At 37.4% G+C, this 22,568-nt stretch overlaps 1 protein-coding gene and 1 pseudogene across 3 annotated transcripts; both read right to left on the reverse strand.

The window, feature by feature from the left end:
* Nucleotides 1–7,063: 7,063 nt before the first annotated feature.
* LOC110917090 lies at nt 7,064–15,188 on the reverse strand. Of its 3 annotated transcripts, XM_022161706.2 has the most exons (3): nt 14,639–15,188; nt 12,317–12,413; nt 12,220–12,241 (listed from the first exon to the last, which is right to left on the reverse strand). In XM_022161706.2, exons 1-2 carry the CDS (start codon nt 15,138–15,140, stop codon nt 12,364–12,366), a joined length of 552 nt encoding a protein of 183 aa, XP_022017398.1. In that variant the 5' UTR covers nt 15,141–15,188; the 3' UTR covers nt 12,220–12,241; nt 12,317–12,363. The 3 variants fall into 3 exon arrangements, with proteins under 3 accessions (XP_022017401.1, XP_022017398.1, XP_022017400.1); XM_022161709.2 differs by lacking the exons at nt 12,220–12,241; nt 12,317–12,413 and adding an exon at nt 7,064–7,225 and having other exon boundaries at nt 14,639–15,187; XM_022161708.2 differs by lacking the exons at nt 12,220–12,241; nt 12,317–12,413 and adding an exon at nt 12,846–12,937 and having other exon boundaries at nt 14,639–15,187.
* Nucleotides 15,189–20,674: 5,486 nt separating this feature from the next.
* LOC118488486 lies at nt 20,675–21,482 on the reverse strand (annotated as a pseudogene).
* Nucleotides 21,483–22,568: the final 1,086 nt, after the last annotated feature.

The following is a 22,568-nucleotide window of genomic DNA, read 5'->3' on the forward strand; positions in this document are numbered from 1 at the left end:
TCAAATCCATGGCAAATGAAGTTTCGTTTTATAAATCAAACATGAAAGTTTACATTGTCTAAACAAGAATCAAAGCGTACATAACATAAATTAACTAGTTCTTGTCTCGTTTTAAGTCACTAAGGCACAGGTCCGCCTAAGTATGTCTTGATAAGTCCTATGCATCATCTCCTGAAAACACATGTGAAAATAGGTACATCAGCATAAAAATGCCTGTGAGATACATTGGTTTTGTGAAAACGGAATTCATGACTTATGTTTGAGAAAATGTTTAGTCATGAACCTCGTATTTTGCTTTGTCTTGTAAATCATTTGAAAAACGGTAAGATCAAATGATATGTATAAATAAGAAGACACTGTATGGTTAAACGGATAACCATGAAAAATGCATTTGTATAAGATAAGTCGTTTGTAAAGCAATGTCTCGTGAAAAGTGTGTTATTTGTATAAAATGTCATATGTCTCAAATTGAAATGATTCAAATAACGCTACGATATGTTAATACCATACAAACACTTATATATAGGAAGTACCAGCGGCGTATCCACCATGCTTGTATCATATTACACACGCCTCGTTACTTAATCACTTACTCAAACCAAACCATCAGAATGAAATGTTTAACAACGGTAGAAATGTTCATGTATAGTTAAATGTCTATTGTCAAATGTAATTCATGTCAACGGATACAACTGGTTTACACGGTTTAATGGTTACAGACGGTTCATGAAATCAAAAGGGTAAGACGGTTCACATAGTCAAATGGTTACAACGGTTCAAAATGTAGGGTAATGTGTTCATATGCTGGATGAGCATATGCATCAGAAATGCAATGTGAAACAATGTACTACGTATGCACACAATGGGCGTACGTAGCATGAAATGTATTGTAGAGTACAACGGTTCAAAATGTAGTATACTGTGTTCATATGCTGGATGAGCATATGCAACAGAAATGCAATGTGAAACAATGTACTACGTATGCACACAATGGGCATACGTAGCATGAAATGTATTGTAGAGTACAACGGTTCAAAATGTAGAATAATGTGTTCATATGCTGGATGAGCATATGCAACAGATATGCAATGTGAAACAATGTACTACGTATGCACACAATGGGCGTACGTAGCATAAATGTGATGTAAAGCAATGTACTAAGTACGCACACAATGGGCATACATAGCATAAACACAATGAAATCATGTACTATATATGTACTATCGAACATAGCAGTATATGATGTGAAAACCGGAAAGCATGAAAGTAGCAAGTAGGCACATGTGTTTCACCCCATAACAGTTTGGAAAACAGTAAAAGAGGGGTTCAATGTACTCACCTGAGATTGCTTTGAATTCCTTGTATAATAACAAGATAATGCTAGAGGCCACGAGATATCAAACGGCACCTAATAGGTAGCTATATTAATATACCGGACCAAAATCGGAGGGTCGGATAGTATGCGGGTTCGTAAACCAAACGAGTATGGAGACTCATGTAATATGGTTTAACAAAGCCTACATACTAAAATGAAACCTAACCTAAGTGCTTACGCCCCATCATGACCCGTTTAGGTAGCTTAGGCTACCCTAACGCGTCGTTCGCGTAGAACGCGTCTGGAACGCCTAACATCGTGACCACAAGGTATAACCTCGGAAGGTTATAGCTATGGTCACCTAATGTGTTTGGTCGGATCCTAAAGATCGACCAAATGGGTCGGGTTCGAAAGTATAAGCGATGGTTTAGATCGCTTACCTTACGACCCTGTATAAGCACTAAACTAAAAGTGACGAGCTAAGCATGTTAGAACATGCTTAACTAAGTTTAGAAAACAGGTTTGACATCAAAACAAACGGCTTTGATGCTCACGAGTAGTTTGGTTACAAAATATGCAAGAATGCACATTTTGGCCGAAACTACGACCCGTCACTGAGCCTAGTTAACGTGGTGATCAGTAGGTATAGTCACTACGGACTATAACCATCGTGATCACGCTCACGTTATGAAGTTCCATGAACTTCGCATCGACCATAAGCTGGTCAATGCAGAAAGTCAACAAAATGTTGACTTTCGGACTCGAAAAGCGATAAAAGAGCGAAAGAAGACTTACGGAAGGTCCCCGAGTGCTAATCTAGATCAAATAGCTCAGGTATGGAACAATGGTTCCAACTTAGAGCCTTAAGATCAGATTTTGTGGGTTTTTGGAACAAAGGGGGGGGGGGTATTTATAGGAAAAGTGGAACCGTTAGGATCGTTTATCGAATATCGTGCCGCGATCTCGAGCGTACACTTGTCAAATTCTTGTGGTAAGTCAGAACTTGGCCCTTGGCTCCTGATTGGGTGAAAGGGCATTGCCCCTTGATCGAACGAAAGGCCAAACTGCATTAAATGCAAAGATTTTTCTGTCTGACAGTCTCACGCGCCCCGCGTAAGGATTTGGTAAATCCTTACGCGCCCCGCCTAAGGTTCCCAGATCAGAATTTACAATTTTGGTCCCTGCACTTCAGAAACACGTATTTTGGCCCATTTTTGGCACGTTTAAGCCCCGTTAACCTCATTTCAAGGCTCTAAGATGAAGTTAAAGTGTAGGGGACATGAAATATGCTCAAAAATATTCCGGATGTCGGTTCGTTTGGCCGTACGATTGCGATGTTCGCTTAATTACGACGGAATGCGCATAAGCGCGAAAGACGATCCAAATGACGCGACGAATGGATTTTTCTCATGCCCAACACTAAGGCATAATATAAGGATGCTTACATAAATTTTTGGATGTCCGGATGTATTCAGAACGTAAGTTATGCGCGAAAGTGCAAACTTGTGCACTTTTTGACACTTTTAGTCCCTGAATGATCCAAAAGTTTGTTTTAGCATACCAAACACCTCAAAGCCTATTTCTAAGCTATGTAGAGGATATTTAGGGTATGTTTAACTTATGAACATGTTCCGGAATGTTCGTTACAGTTCAAAATGGCATACTTTCGCAGTTTGTCAAGTTTAGTCCCTGTAAGCGAATTAACTTGTTTTTGCTATACCCAAGCCTTTAAAACTTATTTCTAAGTTATGTAAAGGTTATTTAAGGTATGTTGAGTATATGTTGATGTTCCGGAGTATTTGTTGCATTAAACTGAGTACGTTTACGCACCAGTTTGCGTATAATGCTCTAGAAAGCAATGTAGAGTTTGAAATTGAACAATAATTGATATGTGCAAAACATACACATATTTATACAAGATCCCAAGTATGAAATACAATATTTCATCGGCTTGGTATTTGTTTGATGGTCGCGGTGACACAGGTGTCACAGTCTCCCCTACTTTAGGAAATTTCGTCCCGAAATTTATTCGTAGGAGTCTATTTGTGAATTTGCCAAATAACCACCAATGATATGTAAGGCAATATCTTGTCATTTCCTTAACGGTCATTCTTCCGAAACGAAAATGAACAGACGGGTCATTTTCAATGGTTGCTTCATCAGAATTGGAAATGAAGGATTACACAACGGATATTCATTTCCTCAACGGATAATCTTCAGAAACGAAAATGAACAAACGGGGTCATCTTCAACGGTTGCTTCCTCAGAGTTGGAAATGAAGTATTACACAACGGATATTCATTTCCTCAACGGATAATCTTCAGAAACGAAAATGAACTAACGGAGTCATCTTCAACGGTTGCTTCCTCAGAGTTGGAAATGAAGGATTACACAACGGATATTCATTTCCTCAACGGATAATCTTCAGAAACGAAAATGAACAAACAGGGTCATCTTCAACGGTTGCTTCCTCAGAGTTGGAAATGAAGTATTACACAACGGATATTCATTTCCTCAACGGATAATCTTCAGAAACGAAAATGAACTAACGGAGTCATCTTCAACGGTTGCTTCCTCAGAGTTGGAAATGAAGGATTACACAACGGATATTCATTTCCTCAACGGATAAATCTTCAGAAACGAAAATGAGCAAACGGGGTCATCTTTAACGGGTATTCTTCAGATTTGGAAATGAAGGATAAACGGATATTCATTTCCTCAACGGATAAATCTTCAGAACGAAAATGAACAAACGGAGTCATTTTCCTCGACGGGTATTCTTCAGATTTGGAAATGAAGGATAAACGGATATTCATTTCCTCAACGGATATTCTTCAGAAGTGAAAAATGAATAGCTAGTTCATTTTTCCTCAACGGATGCTTCATCAGAATTGGAAATGAATAGGGTTAACTCTAGACACATGACAGAACTTGTTGTGATTTCTGTGCACTAAATTCCATAGTTATGTATGCATCCATAATTACGTAATCCCTTGCACTGTCCGCACAGTTTGTTTTGTAATGTTTTGGGGAAGGATATCAAACTTGTGACGAGGGTGACTAGACTTCCATCGGTTCCTTTTAATTAGATCGACAGGGGATCCTCTTGGTTAGGCCACCAAGGAGTCCTTTCAGCTATATCATCACATGATATCCCTAACCAGATTTTTGGATGAATCTGTTTAGCTAGACCACTCAAGGGGTCTAATTATGAAGTAGTACTTTATAATCCGAGGGACTTAACTATAACATAGAAGTCCATTGAGGACTTTAAGTAATACCTTTGGGCATCCTACTATGAATCTCTTGTACACGGATATGTAAGATTCTACGAAGATTTGGATAACATAATTTGGATCACACAACAATACATAAGGAAACACATAAGCACATAGTCACATAATTGTTTAATTTGATCATAATTTGTTATTAACTTGTTATCGATTGAATACGGATATGGAAACCTGTCGACGGATCTCAATGTTCACTGGAATCTATCTGAGAAGATAGAAAGATCTCCCAAAATTCGATTTTTGATTACAAGGAATCACCACATTCGAATGAAGGTATACAACAATTAAAGACTTACGGGTAATTCTTAGGTACCCTATTAAGGATTTATAGTGGTACTTTGGGTATTCGTCATGTGTTGTAACCTGCGCCTTGTACTTCGTTTCCTTAGAATAAACGGGTACTTAGGAATTTCGTGGAAGACGCAAGAGATCATAAGATGGGAGAATTTTGGGGGTAGTTTGTTCTTCAAGGAATACGGTTTCTCGATTGTCGGTATTGTAAGGGATATGTCGTTTATGCATGCAACCACAGCAATACATTGTAATGTAAATAAAAGATTTATTTATAAACAATGATCACAACTGTTTCTTGGACTTTGACAACAAAAGAAAATAATACATAAGACGTGATTATTTCCAAACGATGTTGTCTTCTAGTTAGTCGGATGCTCATCCCTGTGCTGGATTTGCATTAGCAAGCTTTGGGCAATTTCTGCGGAAATGACCCATCTCGCCACAGTTGAAACAAGAGCCTGGTAGAAAACGACCTTGAGCAGGATTGTCGCCAGCTTGGTTTGGCGCAGCTGCAGCTGGGCAGACTCTTGCTGTGTGGCCTATGAGTCCACAAGTTTGGCATTTGCGGCACTGTACATTGGCGTGATGATGGAGGCTACATTGGTTGCACAAAGGTGCAGTTCCATTGTATGGTTTTCTAGCAGGGGGTTGAGCTGGTTGGTTGGGGACGGCTTGACCATTGTGAGCGACCACGGCGAAGTTCTGAGAAGCCTTTCGCTTCTTTGACTTCTTAGGAGATATAGTCTGTTCATCCATGGTCTTTGATTCCTCGATTGGCTTCTTGTCACCCTTTCGAAAAAGTTTATGCTTTCTGATCTGCGATTCAGTCAAGGTTGCAGATAGCTCAATGGCCTGACGGAGTGTGGTAGGGTTGCTACCAGTGACAATGTCTTGTACTGAGTCAAGCAGGCCGTCGATGTACCTTTCGATAGCCTTGTCGAGTGGGGCGACCATAGTCGGGCAAAGTAGACTCAACTCCTCAAACCTATCAGTATATGCCCTGTGTTCGCCACTATCTTGTTTCAAATCATCAAACTCCTTCTCCAACGCTCGTTGTTCATGACGAGGACAAAACTCTCTCATCATAAGAGCTCTCAGTTCAGCCCATGTTTGTGCTAGAGCAACATCTGCACCACGGTCTCTCATTACCCCGTTCCACCATGTAAGAGCCCTCTTCTGAAGCACACTCGAAGAAAACTCGACCTTGCGATTTTCCGGACACTGCACGTGGCGGAAGGTATTCTCGATGCTCTTGAACCATTGGAGAAGCCCAGTTGCTCCCTCAGAACCACTAAACTTGAGTGGTTTAGCCGAGTTAAAGTTCTTGAAATTGCATGTACCATTGTTGTTGTTGTTGGCTTGGTTCCATTGAGCAAAGAGATTTGGGAATTGAGCAGCCATCTGCTGCGCAATAATTTCTGCCAGCTCGGCAGTTGCTATCTGGTGTTCGCGTCGAGGAGGCATTCTAAAAGGGGAAAAACATGAAAGGAAACAAATAAAATGGTATTGGGTAAGAATAGGATGTTACAATCACTAACCATAATCACGGTTGATGGTCATTTGTTTGAATCATGAAGCAAACAAACAACACCAAGGCTGAATTAAAGCAAATAGATCCTCATAGTGTATCGCGAAGACATGCTCGCCTATAAGTGGACACTCACCCCAAGAGTTCCCAGGTAAGAGTGACTGGTCCGATTATGTGGATTTGTACGAACACTCTAACCATAGACAGAAAACCCAGGGTACAGGCATTCACTCTTCCAGTTCGCACGTGTTCACACTATTTAGGACCCAAAACTTTGACGGGAGTTTTGAAAATTCAAAGGGGTTCAAAACCTTATAACAGAGGGTTCAAAACCTAGTAATCAATCATCCTAGGACAGATGATTAGCTTTCAAGGCGGTTTTGAAATTTATATTCTTGTTGTGGTCGTCGCCTAAGGGTAGGTGACGGTATTGTTTTGTGACTAAACGCAAGTAAACTCGCGTTAGGTTCCTAGGAAGGTTATAGACTAGGTCAAAGCATTACTAATAACCTAATTCCCTATAACCATTGGCTCTGATACCATCTTTTCTGTCACACCCCGACCACGTAGAACATACAAAACGTGGCGGAAACGTCGGGGAGTGTTGTAACAGAATCAATTGTTTCAAATCCATGGCAAATGAAGTTTCGTTTTATAAATCAAACATGAAAGTTTACATTGTCTAAACAAGAATCAAAGCATACATAACATAAATTAACTAGTTCTTGTCTCGTTTTAAGTCACTAAGGCACAGGTCCGCCTAAGTATGTCTTGATAAGTCCTATGCATCATCTCCTGAAAACACATGTGAAAATAGGTACGTCAGCATAAAAATGCCTGTGAGATACATTGGTTTTGTGAAAACGGAATTCATGACTTATGTTTGAGAAAATGTTTAGTCATGAACCTCGTATTTTGCTTTGTCTTGTAAATCATTTGAAAAACGGTAAGATCAAATGATATGTATAAATAAGAAGACACTGTATGGTTAAACGGATAACCATGAAAAATGCATTTGTATAAGATAAGTCGTTTGTAAAGCAATGTCTCGTGAAAAGTGTGTTATTTGTATAAAATGTCATATGTCTCAAATTGAAATGATTCAAATAACGCTACGATATGTTAATACCATACAAACACTTATATATAGGAAGTACCAGCGGCGTATCCACCATGCTTGTATCATATTACACACGCCTCGTTACTTAATCACTTACTCAAACCAAACCATCAGAATGAAATGTTTAACAACGGTAGAAATGTTCATGTATAGTTAAATGTCTATTGTCAAATGTAATTCATGTCAACGGATACAACTGGTTTACACGGTTCAATGGTTACAGACGGTTCATGAAATCAAAAGGGTAAGACGGTTCACATAGTCAAATGGTTACAACGGTTCAAAATGTAGGGTAATGTGTTCATATGCTGGATGAGCATATGCATCAGAAATGCAATGTGAAACAATGTACTACGTATGCACACAATGGGCGTACGTAGCATGAAATGTATTGTAGAGTACAACGGTTCAAAATGTAGTATACTGTGTTCATATGCTGGATGAGCATATGCAACAGAAATGCAATGTGAAACAATGTACTACGTATGCACACAATGGGCATACGTAGCATGAAATGTATTGTAGAGTACAACGGTTCAAAATGTTGTATAATGTGTTCATATGCTGGATGAGCATATGCAACAGAAATGCAATGTGAAACAATGTACTACGTATGCACACAATGGGCGTACGTAGCATGAAATGTATTGTAGAGTACAACGGTTCAAAATGTAGAATAATGTGTTCATATGCTGGATGAGCATATGCAACAGATATGCAATGTGAAACAATGTACTACGTATGCACACAATGGGCGTACGTAGCATAAATGTGATGTAAAGCAATGTACTAAGTACGCACACAATGGGCATACATAGCATAAACACAATGAAATCATGTACTATATATGTACTATCGAACATAGCAGTATATGATGTGAAAACCGGAAAGCATGAAAGTAGCAAGTAGGCACATGTGTTTCACCCCAAAACAGTTTGGAAAACAGTAAAAGAGGGGTTCAATATACTCACCTGAGATTGCTTTGAATTCCTTGTATAATAACCAGATAATGCTAGAGGTCACGAGATATCAAACGGCACCTAATAGGTAGCTATATTAATATACCGGACCAAAATCGGAGGGTCGGATAGTATGCGGGTTCGTAAACCAAACGAGTATGGAGACTCATGTAATATGGTTTAACAAAGCCTACATACTAAAATGAAACCTAACCTAAGTGCTTACGCCCCATCATGACCCGTTTAGGTAGCTTAGGCTACCCTAACGCGTCGTTCGCGTAGAACGCCTAACATCGTGACCACAAGGTATAACCTCGGAAGGTTATAGCTATGGTCACCTAATGTGTTTGGTCGGATCCTAAAGATCGACCAAATGGGTCGGGTTCGAAAGTATAAGCGATGGTTTAGATCGCTTACCTTACGACCCTGTATAAGCACTAAACTAAAAGTGACGAGCTAAGCATGTTAGAACATGCTTAACTAAGTTTAGAAAACAGGTTTGACATCAAAACAAACGGCTTTGATGCTCACGAGTAGTTTGGTTACAAAATATGCAAGAATGCACATTTTGGCCGAAACTACGACCCGTCACTGAGCCTAGTTAACGTGGTGATCAGTAGGTATAGTCACTACGGACTATAACCATCGTGATCACGCTCACGTTATGAAGTTCCATGAACTTCGCATCGACCATAAGCTGGTCAATGCAGAAAGTCAACAAAATGTTGACTTTCGGACTCGAAAAGCGATAAAAGAGCGAAAGAAGACTTACGGAAGGTCCCCGAGTGCTAATCTAGATCAAATAGCTCAGGTATGGAACAATGGTTCCAACTTAGAGCCTTAAGATCAGATTTTGTGGGTTTTTGGAACAAAGGGGGGGGGGTATTTATAGGAAAAGTGGAACCGTTAGGATCGTTTATCGAATATCGTGCCGCGATCTCGAGCGTACACTTGTCAAATTCTTGTGGTAAGTCAGAACTTGGCCCTTGGCTCCTGATTGGGTGAAAGGGCATTGCCCCTTGATCGAACGAAAGGCCAAACTGCATTAAATGCAAAGATTTTTCTGTCTGACAGTCTCACGCGCCCCGCGTAAGGATTTGGTAAATCCTTACGCGCCCCGCCTAAGGTTCCCAGATCAGAATTTACAATTTTGGTCCCTGCACTTCAGAAACACGTATTTTTGGCCCATTTTTGGCACGTTTAAGCCCCGTTAACCTCATTTCAAGGCTCTAAGATGAAGTTAGTGTAGGGGACATGAAATATGCTCAAAAATATTCCGGATGTCGGTTCGTTTGGCCGTACGATTGCGATGTTCGCTTAATTACGACGGAATGCGCATAAGCGCGAAAGACGATCCAAATGACGCGACGAATGGATTTTTCTCATGCCCAACACTAAGGCATAATATAAGGATGCTTACATAAATTTTTGGATGTCCGGATGTATTCAGAACGTAAGTTATGCGCGAAAGTGCAAACTTGTGCACTTTTTGACACTTTTTGTCCCTGAATGATCCAAAAGTTTGTTTTAGCATACCAAACACCTCAAAGCCTATTTCTAAGCTATGTAGAGGATATTTAGGGTATGTTTAACTTATGAACATGTTCCGGAATGTTCGTTACAGTTCAAATTGGCATACTTTCGCAGTTTGTCAAGTTTAGTCCCTGTAAGCGAATTAACTTGTTTTTGCTATACCCAAGCCTTTAAAACTTATTTCTAAGTTATGTAAAGGTTATTTAAGGTATGTTGAGTATATGTTGATGTTCCGGAGTATTTGTCGCATTAAACTGAGTACGTTTACGCACCAGTTTGCGTATAATGCTCTAGAAAGCAATGTAGAGTTTGAAATTGAACAATAATTGATATGTGCAAAACATACACATATTTATACAAGATCCCAAGTATGAAATACAATATTTCATCGGCTTGGTATTTGTTTGATGGTCGCGGTGACACAGGTGTCACATTGAAAATATCTGTCTATTTGAAATTGAAAAGTTGCTTCTTACCAATGGAAGTACAGTGAGAAATTTTGATGATATGCCAAGTGTTCCAGACAACTATGTTTCATCGTCGAACAATCGATTGATAATGAAAGAATTATCGTATGACAGACTAGCTCTTCAAAGGGAACATGATCGTTATGTAAAGTGTTTAACTGCCGAACAGGAAAAGATATATAAAATTGTTATGGAAGCGATTGAAAAAGGTGATGGAGGTGTGTTTTTTGTATATGGTTATGGTGGAATTGGAAAGACGTTTCTTTGGAAGACATTCTCAGTTACATTACGATCAAAAGGTGAAGTTGTATTGAATGTTGCATCCAGTGGAATTGCTTCACTTTTGCTGGATGGTGGTAGAACTGCTCATTCAAGGTTTGTAATTCCAATCAACATTAATGAGAATTCAATATGTTCGATAGAGCCTAATACTGAGTTAGGTGATTTAATTAAAAGAGCAAGATTGATTATTTGGGATGAAGCACCTATGACTCACAAGCATTGTTTCGAGGCTCTTGATAGAACAATGAGAGATATTTCACGTTCCAGTCAACCGAACATGCAATCGAAGCCGTTTGTGGGAAAGGTCATTCTATTTGGTGGTGATTTTAGACAAATTCTTCCGATCATCCATAAAGGTACCAGAACAATGATAGTCAATGCTTCTTTGAATTCTTCTTATATATGGCGGCACTGTAAAGTACTAAAGCTAACTGAGAATATGAGATTAAGAGTTGGTTATCAGGAAGCGGATTTGAAAGAAATAAAGGAATTTGGAGAATGGATTTTAAAGCTTGGTGATGGTCTGCTTGGTGAAGAAAATGATGGTGAGATTGATATTGAAATACCAGATAATTTACTTATTCATGACCAAGTCAATCCTATTTCTTCTCTCATTTCATATATATATCCGGACATGAATAAGTTTTTGTGGGATTTAACGTATTTCCAGCAAAGAGCGATTCTTGATCCAACTAATGAAGTAGTGGATTCAATAAATAAAGAGTTGTTAGAGAGTCTGCCTGGTGAAGAAAAGGTTTATTTTAGTTCAGATAGTTTATGCCAATCGGAGGAAGAATCAGAGCTTAATATGGCGTTGTTTCCTCCTGATGTGTTAAACAATCTTCGTTTATCTGGTTTACCTAATCATAAATTAGTACTGAAAGTTGGTGCTCCGGTGATGTTACTCAGAAACATTGATCAGACAAATGGATTGTGTAATGGTACACGTTTACAAATCACGAAGCTCAGAAAAGTTGTGATTGAAGCAAAAATTATCACAGGGACTAATATAGGTCATCATACTGTGATTTCAAGACTGAAGATGACACCTTCAGATAAAAGAATACCAGTGAAGATTTCTCGAAGACAATTCCCACTTTCACTGTGTTTTGCTATGACAATAAATAAAAGTCAAGGACAATCATTGGAGCGTGTTGGTTTATATCTTCCACATCCAGTGTTTAGTCATGGCCAGCTCTGTGCTGCTGTATCTAGAGTAAAAAGTAGGAAGGGATTGAAAATTTTGATTTGTGATAAAGAGAAACGAGTCTGTACAACCACTACTAATTGGTTTACAAGGAAGTTTTACAAAATCTATGATGATACTAAACATTTGTCAACCTGGCAACGTCTGTTGGGTATAATGGGGGAACTGTTGTTAGAAAATGTTTGTTGGAAAGCAATACAACTTTTTGAAAGCATCTGATACTTGCTCTGCATTAAGCTTATCCTGGGAACACATGTTGTTAATAACATTATTCTCTTAATATTTGTTTACTAACCTTTGTAATTTCTGTTGACTGACCTTTTTAACATGGGTCGACTAACATCTGATAGTTACTATCTATAACGTCATCTGGCAAGCTCTCTTGGAGATAATCGATGACAGTTCTTAGTAAAGTCTGTTGGAAAGCAACAGAAGTTTTAACAGTTAATAGACAACAGTGGCTTGCTATCAACATAAAGGAATTGATGTTGAATAAACCTATTGACCATTAGTGCATATTAATTTTATAAGTCTGCACTAATTATTTTTTTACTCTCTGTTGAATTCTAAATGAGATGTTGACCAAAAGTCTAACAGATGTTTACCAAAAGTCAAACAGTTGTTGACCAAAAATCAAACAGATGTTGATCAACAGTTTAACAGATGTTGACCAAAAGTCAAACAGATTTTGAACCACTAAGAATTATAGTTTGCCAACAGTGGTTTGACTTTGGTCAAATAGACTTTTTGAAAACAGTGGTTTCACTTTAAGCAATCATCAATGGAATTGGTGAACTTTATTTGCAAAAATTGGTTTTAACTTTATTTGAATTTAAATTACAAGTACCATATATTTCTCATTCTTATTGCAAGAATTGTCTTCGATCTCTGATGGTTTTGAAAACAGTGGTTTCACTTTACGCTATCCATCTGGTAATTCTGTTGGAGATAATGGATAACATTTTTTAGGAAAGTCTGTTGGAAAGCAACTGAAGTTTTTAACAGTTAATAGACAACAGTAGTTTGCTATCAACATAATGGAATTACTGTTGAATAAACTTATTCACCATTAGTGTATATCTCTTTTATAAGTCTGTACTAATTATTTTTTTTACTCTCTGTCAATATGGCTTATGCATGATTTTCTAAGAAATGACCCGTGTTTGCACACGGGTCTTACCGCTAGTACTATATAATAAAAGAAACCAATACTTGTCATTATTCTAGACATTCTTCAATTATAGATAATTATTATTTAATTTCAATTATTAAATATTAATTAAATTAATATAAATCTTATCAACTCTAAATCATTGACATAAATAAATACTTAATATTAGTATTTTCTTTCTTATCTAAAAATTACATTAATCCAAACCATCTTTAATTGTAGATAATTATTATTTAATTTAAATTATTAAACAATTTACCCACTGGATTTATATTAATTAAGGTGTGGTTGACGACTTAATATCATTGAGAAAAATAGATAATATTATTAAAACTTCCTTTATTCACTAATAGATAATATTATTAAAACTTCCGTTATTCAATATTCTGTAATTTGATTTAAAAATGACCCGGTTCACATAAGTTGGCTTGGCCAAAATCCTTTTTAATATCTAACAATCAAAACTTTTATTATTCAATATTTTGTAACTTGATTTACAAACTGAGTTAGATGACCGTCATCTAGGCCAAAATCCTTTAATATCTATTTTATATAATAAGCGATATAGTTATATCTTTAAAATACCACGTATATTACACGAAATAATAAACATAATGTAATCGATTAACATGTACGGTCGACAAGATATGTATTTAAATGATAAATAAATACTTAATATTAGTATTTTCTTTCTTATCTAAAAATTACATTATCCAAACCATATTCAATTATAGAACATTATTATTTAATTTAAATTATTAAATATTAATTAAATTAATATAATCTTATCAACTCTAAAATTGGCATAGTCTTATCTAAACTAAAAAGCATTGTATCACTTAACAGTAGATAAACATGCATATTATTTACTGTTAATATTATTATTGTTAACTATGAGAAATTATATTAAACAACTTCTTCTTAAAATATATTTTTTTATTGTTTGATATATAAAATTATATTTATTCAGCCCGTACAATACACGAGGTTCTTAAAGATATATTCTTTTTATTATTTAATATATAAAAATATATTTACTTAACAAGTGTAATAAATAAGGTTTTTAAAAATATATTGTTTTTTTATTTAGTATATAAAATTACATTTATTAAACTCGTGTAATACACGGGGTTCTAACCTAGTTATTATTATATTTTTGTTTATCGATGAAGAAATTTAAATTTAAATTTAAATTTAAATTCAAGAGTCGCCGGATTGTAGTGAAAGTAAGCAAGAAGGTGAGTAAATAAGTAAATATAAACGGTTAAACCCGTAAACTTCACCTAGTGATTTTATAAACATAATAACCCGTGTGTAATCAACCATATCATAAACCAATACATAATATCTTCTGTTCCTCTAGTGACAAGTTTGATTCGAAATTCTCCTATTTGAAACACTGATATTCAAATCGCAGGAGGAGACTGAAACAATGCGAATATTGAACAAATTAAGTATCCTAGCCTTACCGGAGATCCTCGTGTAGGTAGACACCGGCAGGTTACCGCGAATAATATCAGCATAAACGTCAACATTTGCCAGCAACCGATCTGCAAAAAGCGTGAGCATAAGGTTCAGCTGCTGAGTGTCATCAGAGCCGATCTCACCAGGTGGGATGGGAACATCACCCACGACTTGGCCTTTGTACAACAGAGTTGCTGAGCTGTTGAGGAACTTGACAGCAACTTTGTTGGGGTTTTTGATTGTGATGTCCAGGTCAAGCGTCACATTTAACGATACCCTTGGCGGAAGGAGGTTGACAGTGGCGTCTAAATCTTTAACGGCGACAGAGTTGACGGTGGTGATTGGCTTTTTGGGTTTGAAGACGGTGAGAGCTAGAATGAGAATGGTTAAGGCGACAAGTAGTATAGCCGCAATGATTATCGATAAACAAATACATCTCCGGCGTTTGCGTTTGTCGTCGGTGATTATAGTTGTCAGTGGCAGTTCAACCTTTTTCTCGACGTCCATTTTGGGCCGGAAGTTTAATAATTCAAGGTGTAATTAAATTTTAGGGATGTGAGGTTGTTGACTATATGTCGTAGAATTTAATGGATGTGGGTAACGGTTGGGGGTTTCTGACTTTCTGCCAAGTGTAATTATTTATTTCCACAGAGTAAATTACAGTTTTGACCCTTATAGTTTTTAACCGATTTAACCCTTTTAGTTTAAAAAATAATTTTTAACATATTAGAACCTGAGATTGCATTTTTCAATGGTTTTGGTCTCTAACACTAACTAATTTACTTTTTTCCAATTAAGTCTAAGGGTATTACAGTCCTTTTATAGCTTAGGGCTGTTTATGTAATTATTTATTTCCACAGAGTAAATTACAGTTTTGACCCTTATAGTTTTTAACCGATTTAACCCTTTTAGTTTAAAAAATAATCTTTTGACATATTAGACCATGAGATTGCATTTTCCAACGGTTTTGGTCTCCAACACTAACTAATTTACTTTTTTCCAATTAAGTCTAAGGGTATTACGGTCCTTTTATAGCTAAGGGCTGTTTATGTAAATTATAAAGTTATTTTAATATTTTTATTTATGTAATTAGTTAATTTTTTTATTTCTTTATTTCATGATTATTATTTAACAAAATACACTTTAAATATACAAATAAATACATTTTTTTTAACAATTTGTTTTTTATAAATGTCATTTTTAAAAATAATTGTTTTTTAACCTTTTTAAACCGTCTATCATTTTTAAAATCGTTTCTTTTTAAACTATTTGTCTTTAAAATCATTCTTTTTAAATCCTTTGTTTTTAAATTAAGTTGAACAGTTCATTTCTTTTTAAAACATATGGTTTTTAAACAATTCATTTTTTTAAATTGCTCATTTTTTTGTAATCGTTTATTTTTAAAGCTTCCTTTTAGAACCATTTTTGTTTTGTAAAACGTTCATTTTATTTTTATAGCATTATTCGAATCATTTATCTTTTTTAAAATCTTTCATTTGGATCGTTCATTTGTTCGAAATTCGTTTATTTTTAAACCTTTTATTTATTAAAACCATATGCTTTTTAAAACCTTACATTTTTAAAATAATTTTTAGTGCCTTTTGCTTTATTTTTATAAACGCCGTTTTTACAGCATGGTAGATGTGATTTAAGATCACTTATTGATGGTCGTATGTAGTATGTATTATATACCATATGTTGTTTTTAAAAATGATAGATGTGATTTAGAATCACTTATTCGGGGGTGACTGTGATATTTTTATCACTTATTGATGGTCGTGCACAGTATGTATTATATACATGTATGTATATTATGTACACATATGTATGGTATCATGGAAGTTCTAGACTTGCGTCCCCGTTGTTTTCGATAAAAGAAAAAACCATGATACCCAGATGATAAACAGCATAAAGACCACGTATCTTTGAACCTTGCCAATCTATCAAACAAAATTTCGGTACCAAGACCATATGCCAATGAGTGGTTTCCACACGGTCTTCAGTTCATTAGGTTTATATCGCCCTGCACACTTTAAAATTATTGTGAGCCTACTGATACATCATTGTTAGCAACACTCGGCGACATGTAAACTTTGTGGGGAACAAGAAAAAGATGCGTATCATTTATTCACAGCTTGTTATGTGACTTCAGTTATATGGTACAAAGTGAGTACGTGGTGCAAAATACAACAAATTTTCACTTTCAACATGAAGGATTTACTGGAATTCTACAAACAAAGCACAATTGATGTCTGGAAAAGAAGCTTCATAAAAACAATAATTTTGACAATGTGTTGGACCATTTGGAAGGAGAGAAACGAATTCATTTTCAGCGGAAAAAGGGTGAATTTAGAAGCAATATATGGAGAGATGCAGGAAAAATCCTTCTCAAGGATCAAATGCAAGGAAAAAAAATCAAACCTGGAGTGGAATAAATGGTTAGCATCTACACGTATGTATGGTATCATGGAAGTTCAAGACTTGTGTATAGTATGTACATGTATGTATGGTATCATGGAAGTTCTAGAATTACATCCCCATTGTTTTCAGTAAAAGAAAAAATCATGATACCCAGATGATAAACAGCATAAAGACCAAGTATCTCTGAACCTCAGCAATCTATCAAACGAAATTTCGGTACCAAGACCATATGCCAATGAGTGCTTCCCACACGGCCTTCAGTTCGTTATGTTTATATCGCCCTGCACACTTTAAAATTATTGTGAGCCTACCGATACATCATTAGTAGAGCTACTTAACGTTTTTCATTTTAAGTTCAAACAGGTTTCGACAGACCACTGATTTACTATCATTTTTTCTTTTTCTCGCGAGGAAACTCATTTTTGTTTTTCTCTTGTTTTTGTGCATTTTGATGTTTTTCAATGTTTTTGACTATTCCTAGTAGTCAGGGTACGATGAAGCACGCCTGGTACGTAAGCGAATACGGATCACGTGGGTTTGTACTGATCCGCTTTCGAGCTGTCGAGTGACGATTACTCCATTTATTAAGAAAGGACACGGGGGGGGGGGGTGTCTTATAATAAAGGGGGTACTCTCTTCTCTGATGTGCGCTATATGATAGTGTCTTATTCCTGAAGGAGTGATCCAGGCTTAAGACACGTGGCGATACCCACCAAAAGAAAGGGGGCCTTTCGTACGGATTGGAGTACGAAGAGAATTCTTCATCACACTAAAATCTAGTGGATCCGATTCCATATTCATGAAAAGCCAGGGATGAAACATGTTATGAAACTAAGACAACTTATCTTACTAATAATAAGAAAGAGTTAGACGCCTCCAAGGCCTATAAAAGAAGCTTCTTTCAGTCTATAGTTTCAAAGAGAGAGGTAGAAGTCAGAAAGAAAGACTTTCAGTAACACTTATTCCAAAAACAAACACTCTTATTGATATCACCAGAAGACTTGCAACAATTTAGCATGAGATAGGTCGTGCAGAAAACAAGAAGCTCCAACAGGAGCAAATGCTCGGTCTGTTCTGGGCGCCTGCTCTCGATCCGGAGGTCGTAGGAAATATGATGCAATTGACCCGGGGCCGCATTCGCGGTCTGGAAGACCGGATTCGGGCCCCCCTCGCCGAACAAAAAGAGCTCATTGTGCGGGTTGCCACCCTCAGTGACCAGGGAGACTAGAAGAATCCGTCGACTATTTCTAGAAGATTTAAATAGGTGTATGTAGACGCAAAGTAGTTTGTTTTAATGTATTATGTTCTTTGTCTTTTGTTAGTGGGGATCTACTCTGATGCTTACTAGAGATAGACTCCTATGCTAAGTTAAGTGTCTTTGTTTGGTTTTATTTGTTATGTTGTGTTTAGTTGTTTGGCTGGTCTATGTGTGTGTAAGCTTCCTACTGGATGTACTCCCATGTAACAAAATGCTTGTAGTGCTGGAATGAAAAAAATCTGCTTTGTTCTAGTTCATTCTCTTTCCCTGTTTTGTGCAGAAAAATATCTTATTTTAATTCTTTTTTAAATATCCTTTATTTTCTTATTCATTTTTCACATATACAAGCTAAAACTACAACCAACATGGTGGAAGTTGTGTGTTTACGGTATAAATCCTCTAATAGCATAGCAGATACCTTACATGCCCACCTGTCAAGAGTATTCTCGCCGAACTCCGCTCTTCAAGCTCAGCTTTGGTAACAACAACTCGAGAAAGCTATTGAGAAAGCCAACAATTCTATCTGGATCTTGATTCCGAATATCTTAGATCGAACATCACAAGCCTTATCACCAGAATTCACAACTCACTCCCGACCGAGAAGAGGCGCCTCCATCCAACCTCGATAGTCTTGAATTCTCCTTCTATCCAAGCATGATAGTTGATTTTATGGTCAGAACTCATTCCCGGGATGGTGAATTAGACTCAGCCTATGCTGGCCTTATACATCCGTAAATATTTTTGAATAATCAAATAAGTTTTTCTTATTAGTTGTTGCAACCCAGTTGAATTTGAAAACAACTTCTTCCTTCAACACCAGCAACGGATAGGAACAGATCTTCTATTTTCTCGACAGCTCTTACTGTAACAGAAAAGACTTGCTAGGGAATAGGGATTCGTTGAACTATGAAAAACTCATACCGGTTATTCCACATAAAGAGGAACTTGAATTAGCCCTTGGGCTGTGAACCATTGTTACTCGTTACGTAACGAAGTTCAGTGTCCATATGCTAGCCAAGAGATGATTAGTCGATTCCTCTGAAAAGATGATGATTTGAGAAGCTCTATACATATAGTCGATATAGAGCTATTCATTTTTTTAACTCATTCACTACGTATTCAAGTTCGAGCTGAATCTCCTACGTGACTGTGGTCAAGTAACTGTTAGCATAGTAAAACGCTTCGGTTCACAAAAGAAAGAGCAGCAACAAGCTTCTAGTTCTCACTCCATTGCCATTTCTTCGATCTCTTCCTCAGAGTGAAGCTAGCCACTCTCAATTAGTGGAGTGGGCAACTTGCTTCGGCTGCTTCCATTGATGGAGGCCTTGTCTTATGATAGGATAAATTACAAGGAATACCAATCCCCTTGGGGGCACCCCCCATAAACACCTCCTCACACTCTTATCGATCCGGCCGAATGAGTGTAATGAAAAGATATGTATCTAAATGAAAGGAATTGTAAAAGACTCACTCCAAACGAACGGAAGACTTGGAGGTGAGTCATTCATCATATGCTTAATAGCGCCAACATGTACTAGACATGGGTTAGCTCTGTAAATGTGTAGAGCCAAGTGTAGTGTGGTGTAGTAGTAGGCACTTCTAGGCCCTTCCCGGCTACTGGATCACTCCAGTGCTTCGAGTACTACGGACCCTTTACCATCCATTGCAGTAGAGCCCTTTCATGAGCGGGGGAGGACTAAGCACAGTTCTTTGAATCAAACGTTGAATGAAATAGATTATTTTTTCAATATCAAAATAGAAATGGGATAGGATAGATGGATCTATCTTTATCTTTATATATATGACTAAAAAAGGCTTTTCTAGTGAAGTAGCGTAGCAAGAACCCCCAAATTCATTATTTGGCCAGGAAAGACTGCACTGCTTTGGGTCCAAGAAGCGAGGGGAATGAGCTCGGCTGCTTCTCCTCCAAACTTCCTTTTCTCCGTGCCCGTTCCGCATGCGCTTAACGCGCCATTGGCGCTTTGCTCTCCTCTTATTCTTCATTGGACGGTTCGAATGGACTTCGCCGTTCTTTCCCAACTAAAATAGAAAAGGTTGTATCACATCGAGATGTCGATTCATTTTCTGCCCCCAATCAGATGGGGAATTTATAACTCCCTATTTAGACTTTTGGGCCCTTCATCTTTCTGAATCGAGACCCGGCTCGGCTCGCGTCGTTCCAACAACCAACGGGGAGCACCTCAGTATACGATTGCGTACAGTAATTGGGAGTCCTATTACACCTAAGGCCAACTTCAACTCACCAAACCAAGGTTCATATTGAGTAGACGGTTGATGTATCAGACTCCACACTATCTTTCGTAGCATGCATTCCCATCCGTGTCGCAACTAATTCTGTAAGCTACGTGTCCGGTCCACGGAGATCTGCCTTCGGTACCCCAAACTGACTTACTCGTGGCAACCTTCCGGCCGCCCAACGACCTATAACGCTAGTCACTATTCCCACCGGAGCTAGGAAGTAAGCCCCACAACCCAAAGCGGCGAAGAACAAATAGAATTTGCTACAAAAGCCGGCTAACGAGGGTATTCCTGTGTAGGAGAACATAGTAATGGAGAAGGTAATAGCCGAAATAGGATTCGTTTTGGCTAGAGCGCCCAAATCCGATATATATTTGACACGGCTTTGCTGTAATGCTGAAACTATGGCGAATGCATCTATCGTCATTGATGCATAAATAAAGATACCAATTAGTAGTGAATTGAATTCCTTTTATGGTTCCACATGAGAATCCAGTACGAATATAACCTACATGTCCAATTGAACTTTGAGCTAGAAGTCATGTCACTTTCGTTTGAGCCTTGGCGACCAACGCTCCTAAGATCATAGAAGCAATGCTGCAGAAAAAGAAGATTTGTTGCAATGTAGCTGCATAAGAACCATAAATAGAAATACGTGAAATATTAGCAGAAATAGAGATTTTAGGCGCAATAGAAAGGAATGTTGTAACCGGGGTGAGTGAACCCTGATATCCACCGTCATAGATATCAGGTGCCCGCATATATAGAGTCAAAAGAGATATGGAATCCGAAGGGGAGGGGGGTTTTCTTCGGGGCTCGAGAGATGGAATAGATAGGGCCCCACAACTTTTTAATTCGCCGCTGGTCTATCGTGGGGGAACGAGGAATTCTCAACGAAAAAGTGCTCTCTGAACCGAACTGTAACACCCAAAAAATATTTTATATATGTATATATATACAGATGCGTAGGGTCACTTAAAATTTGTGACATCTTTAACTTTATACAATAATAACTAGGAACAATTAACCTTGTTGATAATATGTTGTTAAGTATTGAATCAATGAATGGTGGCCATTTTATAACAAAACCTTACATTAGGGACTAAAACAGAACAATTGGAAAACTAGTTTTTATTAGAAGAAAAATGAACACACAAACACACACATCTAGGTGTGTGTGTGTCTGCGTATAGAGAGATAGAAAGAAGGGATGAACCCTTGTTCTTCAAGATCTTCTCAAATCATCCAATTCAAACTGAAATCAAAGCGGTGGTCAAGACCGCTCAACTTATGATCCTAAATAAGCACTAAACTAGAAGTGACAAATTAAACATAACTAAGTTGCAAAACTGATTTGGTATCATACCTAAAAATAGTTCTGTCGCAAAATGCACATAATCGTGCATTTTGACCGAAACTTTGACTCATCACTTCGACTAGTAAACATGGTAATCAGTAGGTATAATCGCAAGGGATTATAACCATCATGATTATGATCTCTCTGCAAAGTTCAATTGAACTTTGACTTGACCAATTCATGGTCAAAACCGAAAGTCAAACGGTAGTCAAACTGTTTGACTTTCAGCTTTATAATAGCTGAAAATAAATAAACAAGACTGGATAGAACACTTGTGTTCTTAGGATGAAAGAAGACTAGAAAACTCAGATGGGAGGCCTCCAAATAAGGTAGCAACTCCACTTTAGAGCTTAGAGATGAGAAGAGAGCAAATGGGCAAGGATTGAAGTGAAATGAGCATGCTATTTATAGTTGTAGTGAAGCCATAAGATCATGTCACATGTCTTGAGTATTGCCCATGGCTTTGTAGGATTAAAACAAGTGTTTGGTCCAGATTTAGAGTCTTGATGATCACTCAAAAAGCCCACAAGATTGCATAAACAATGAATGAAAACAAAGGTTGTTGCTGAATTGAAACATTCTTCCAGCACATGCTCTCGTGCCTCGCGACCCAGAGGGTCCAGGCTCTCCCACCCCGCCA

This window comes from Helianthus annuus, chromosome 16 (assembly GCF_002127325.2).
Source record: "Helianthus annuus cultivar XRQ/B chromosome 16, HanXRQr2.0-SUNRISE, whole genome shotgun sequence".
In the NCBI taxonomy this organism is placed as follows: domain Eukaryota; kingdom Viridiplantae; phylum Streptophyta; class Magnoliopsida; order Asterales; family Asteraceae; genus Helianthus; species Helianthus annuus.